Source organism: Mchenga conophoros, linkage group LG3, assembly GCF_057382185.1.
Source record: "Mchenga conophoros isolate Kocher_MC1m ecotype Shallow Benthic linkage group LG3, M_conophoros_male_GT1.1, whole genome shotgun sequence".
In the NCBI taxonomy this organism is placed as follows: domain Eukaryota; kingdom Metazoa; phylum Chordata; class Actinopteri; order Cichliformes; family Cichlidae; genus Mchenga; species Mchenga conophoros.
This window is the reverse complement of record NC_140528.1, coordinates 37,392,640-37,396,628: the sequence shown is the minus strand read 5'-3', so window position 1 is coordinate 37,396,628 and position 3,989 is coordinate 37,392,640. Positions and strand designations below refer to the sequence as shown.

The window sequence follows — 3,989 nt, the reverse complement described above, 5'->3', positions numbered from 1 at the left end:
CAGGAAACCTGAAGAGTTAAAACACCAGAGAAGAAAATCTAAACGTTACACAAAGAACAAAAAAGAAGTAAACTTCATAAAAACTTCACAAATGATGCTTTAAATGAAAAATAAATCCGTGTAAATAATTTAACAGGTCACATGTTAGAACCACCTTAACTAAACTCTGTAGCCGCTCACTGTGGTTTGTCCCAGCAGCTCTTAGGAAACAAACTGCTAACTTCAGTGTCAGCACACACTGTTAGTAAACTATGCAACACTGAATTCAGGTTTCAGTTGTGTTAAGTTGTGAAGTTGTGATGAAAGTCTTCTTACTGACACAGGTAGGATGGTCAGGCGTCCTCTGTTCCTTCACCGTTCATGAACTGTCACTTATAAAATGCTGCCAAACATCAACTACACTCAATAACTAAACGTGTGCAGGTTAAAGTGATGGACGCCCAGATCTGCACTCCAAATACAAACAGACTAAAGGTGTTTCCTCCAGAAACAAAGACAATATTTACAAAGGTCTCACAGGTAAATTGTGAGCGATCACAGCAGCATCTCATCCTGACTAACAGCTTTTAGATGCAGGGAGAGCGTCGTGGTTCAGAGGTGGTTCAGCAGATGATGAAGGCCTTTCTGTTGCATTGTGTAGTGCTGTGGAGGCCATGATGGTCGACTGGGTCTGCTTCTACTGAACTCACATACACTTCTGAGGTATTTACACCTGAAGCCTCATTGAATGTGAGTCAGAAACAAACGGCTCAGCTGTGATTAATGGATGTTTCCCTGCATTTCTATTTTCACACAGTTTATTTCTTACAGCAGGAAAACTGAACAGAATGTATGTAAGAGGTCAGAGTGAGGATGACGTCACTTAATACAGGAAATACATGTTTGTCTGTTTTGATGATGAAGGACTTCTTCAGCTCTGTAAACAGCTACACTTGAGAGGACAGAGGTGATTTCATGGATCAATAACAATGTGTTTATCAGCTTTCATCATCGCAGTGCAGACATGACGTCAGATCTATCAGAGTGAAGGCCGTCTCTCTGATGACGTCACAGAGCAGAGTCCTTCTGTCCAATAAAGGATCTCAGATCAGCTGCTGCCATCTTGTGGCCACAGTTGGTTACTGTCTCTGAAAGTTGTCTCATGTTTCCTGTTGTCCTGCTAACAAAGGCTGGAGCTCATCATGCTGAGAGGGCAGCAGCATTTTGTGGCTCTTCACACATGTTCATTATATTCTGATGATCCTGGATGGAGACAAACTACAGATAAGTGTGTTCAGCCCAACTAGTTTATCTCATTACAGCAGTTTGATGTTTCCCTTTGAATCCCCCTGAAGATCCTGACAGTGAAGCACGTACATAATACTCCAGCCTTTCAACTCTGAGCTTATTTAGTTCTATTAATACACTGAAATCTCATTTGTGTCATGAAGAAAGTCTTTAATCAAACAGAATTCAAAGATCAGAAACATTTCATATATGGAGTTAAACATGAATCATTGTTTCAACAACATATTTATTGTTGTCATAAACAGACAAGAAGACAACAACAAACTGCTCCTCCCATTCAACACATGTCAGTCCATATCCCAGCAAACTAAATCATCTCCATTTACACATCAAATAGAAACATGAATCACTTGTAATGATTAGAAACTTGATAGAATTTCAAATCTAGTTTGGGGAGTCATTCAGTGAGAAACAGTGAAATGATTTTCCATGTGAAAAGGTGGACAGCAGAAACAGAAAGAAAGAGTGAAACTAAAAGAGAAACAAAGAGCTTTGGAACAACGAGGCAGCAGGAGGACAGCTGCAGTTTAACAGCTTCAACTCACTGACAGGAAACAACATTAGAAACATCATCATCCTCAACTCATCTGCTGCACTGACACTGACACCTTCAACGGACACACCTTCACTTTACCACCATCAACAGCGTTAATATATGGAAACATCCTGTGAGTGAAAGTGTGTGTGAAGGTGTGTATGTGTGTGTTAGTATCAGGATCAGAGAACGACAGCTTTCCTCTGTTCCAGTCCAGATTCACTCTGATCCTCTGGAGCTTCTTCTCTACTGAGAGAGCAGTGGATGGAGCTGATGGTGAGCGTGCTGAGTATTCACCTTCATCAAACCATATTCTCCATAATCCAGACTCTATGTGTCTCTTCCTCTGCACAGACTCTGCTAACACACCCAGTCCCCACCATGTACTGTCTCCAACTTCAACATCCCAGCTGTGAGTCCCTGAGTTAAAGCCCTCAGAGCCCAGGACAGAGCAGGACCAATCAATCCTCTCTGGATTATCAGGAAGCTGCTTCTCTCCTCCTCGTCTCACACTGGTCAGATCTTCAGACAGGATGAGTTTTGGACCAGCAGTGTTTGGGTCCAGAATGAGAGGAGTGTAGGAGACCATGTCCTTCATGTTGTTCCAGATGTTGAAGGTCAGGTTGCCCAGGTGTTTGGCCTGGTCTATCAGAGCTCCTGAGGGCAGCTGTGGATCATCCAGCAGGGGGCAGCGCTGGACTCTTTCCACTGCAGCCTTGTAGTTGTGCAGGAATGAGACGTCTTCAGCTCTCAGCTCCTCCTCTGTGGCTCTGACTGTGTCTGAAAGAGCTGCTATCTCTCTGCTCAGAGCCTCCATCTTCTCCTTCATCATCCCACTCTTCTGCTCCTCTTCCTCCCTCAGTGCAGCCAGCCTGGCCTCCTCTTCCTCTGCTAGAAACTGCTGAAGCTTCTTAAACTGCTCCTTAATCTGCCTCTCTGTGTGTCGGGCCTGGACCTTAATGTGTTCTGCTGTTTGATCAAACTTCACTTGAACTTCTTCACAAACCTTTAACTTCTTCTTTAAGGGCTCCAGAGTTTCCTGAAGTTCCTTCTTGTGTTGTTGTGCAGCTTCATCGATGGGTCTGAATCTGTGATTGGTGTGTTTTTCTGAGTCTCTGCAGATGTGACACACTGGCTGCTGATGGTCCAGACAGAAGAGTTTGAGTTTCTCAGAGTGCAGACTGCAGAGAGCCTCTGAAGCTCTCTGATCTCTCTCCTGTAAGAACGACTCACACAGGTTCTTTAAAGCCAGATTTAAAGGTGGATCATTCCTTGAAGATCTTCTGTTACAAACTGGACACTCGTGTGTTGGTCTCTCTCTCCACCATCTCTTCAGACAGTCTTTACAGAAGCTGTGGCTACATGACAGAATAACAGGATCTCTGAAGACCTCCTGACAGACCGGACAGCAGAGATCCTCCTCTGATCTGGAAGCCATTGAGTCTGTGAGTGAAGCTGAAAACAGCAGACAGGAAGTACAGTCAGTCCTGGCTCCCCTCCCTCCTCTACCACCTTCACTGAAACTTCCTTTGAGTCGTGTTTTTGCTCAAACTCACATTCAGTGTGTGGAGCGTCAGCAGCTTGAAGCAGCAGTGTTGGAGTTTTCCACTTTTCTCTCCTGTAGCTGGACTCACTCAGAGGAAGCTGCTAGTTTGGTCTGAGCTCAGTCTGATCGTCTGTGCGTCTCTCTTTACTGAGGACGAAGAACTTTCTGTTTCCTGGTTTGTCACATTTGAGTGACGTGAGGGGAGGAGACAAATGTTGCTGTTTGACTTTTAACTAAGGTGTGTTTCAATCCTGCCTGCAGCTCAAAAGCTGTAAAACAGGTTTTGTGTCTTTTCACCTCCACAGGTCACAACATGAAACCTGTTGTGAAGTTTATAAAATAAAGTGTCACTCGGTGGTGCAGCTGTTTGTCAGCTTCTATTTTAGACTTTGTTCTGGTTCTTGTTCAGGTTCCCAGCAGTGGGAGTGTAATGCAGTCACACACACACAGGTGGTGTTAAGGTGGATTCACTTAGTTACAGACAGTGGTGTTATTTCCTGTAACTAAGGGTGTGTTTCACACCAAAGTTCAGACATTAACCTGCCAGAAGTTGTAAAAGTTACTAATAAAGAGCTTTTCTCTCATTTCACATGTTGTCCACAATCTCCTCGTGATTACCTC

The 3,989-nt window shown here is 43.9% G+C and overlaps 1 protein-coding gene across 1 annotated transcript; it reads right to left on the bottom strand.

The window, feature by feature from the left end:
• Positions 1-1,735: 1,735 nt before the first annotated feature.
• LOC146578495 (nuclear factor 7, brain-like) lies at positions 1,736-3,272 on the bottom strand. The gene has a single exon (XM_085268771.1). It carries the CDS (start codon positions 3,258-3,260, stop codon positions 1,866-1,868), a length of 1,395 nt encoding a protein of 464 aa, XP_085124897.1. The 5' UTR covers positions 3,261-3,272; the 3' UTR covers positions 1,736-1,865.
• Positions 3,273-3,989: the final 717 nt, after the last annotated feature.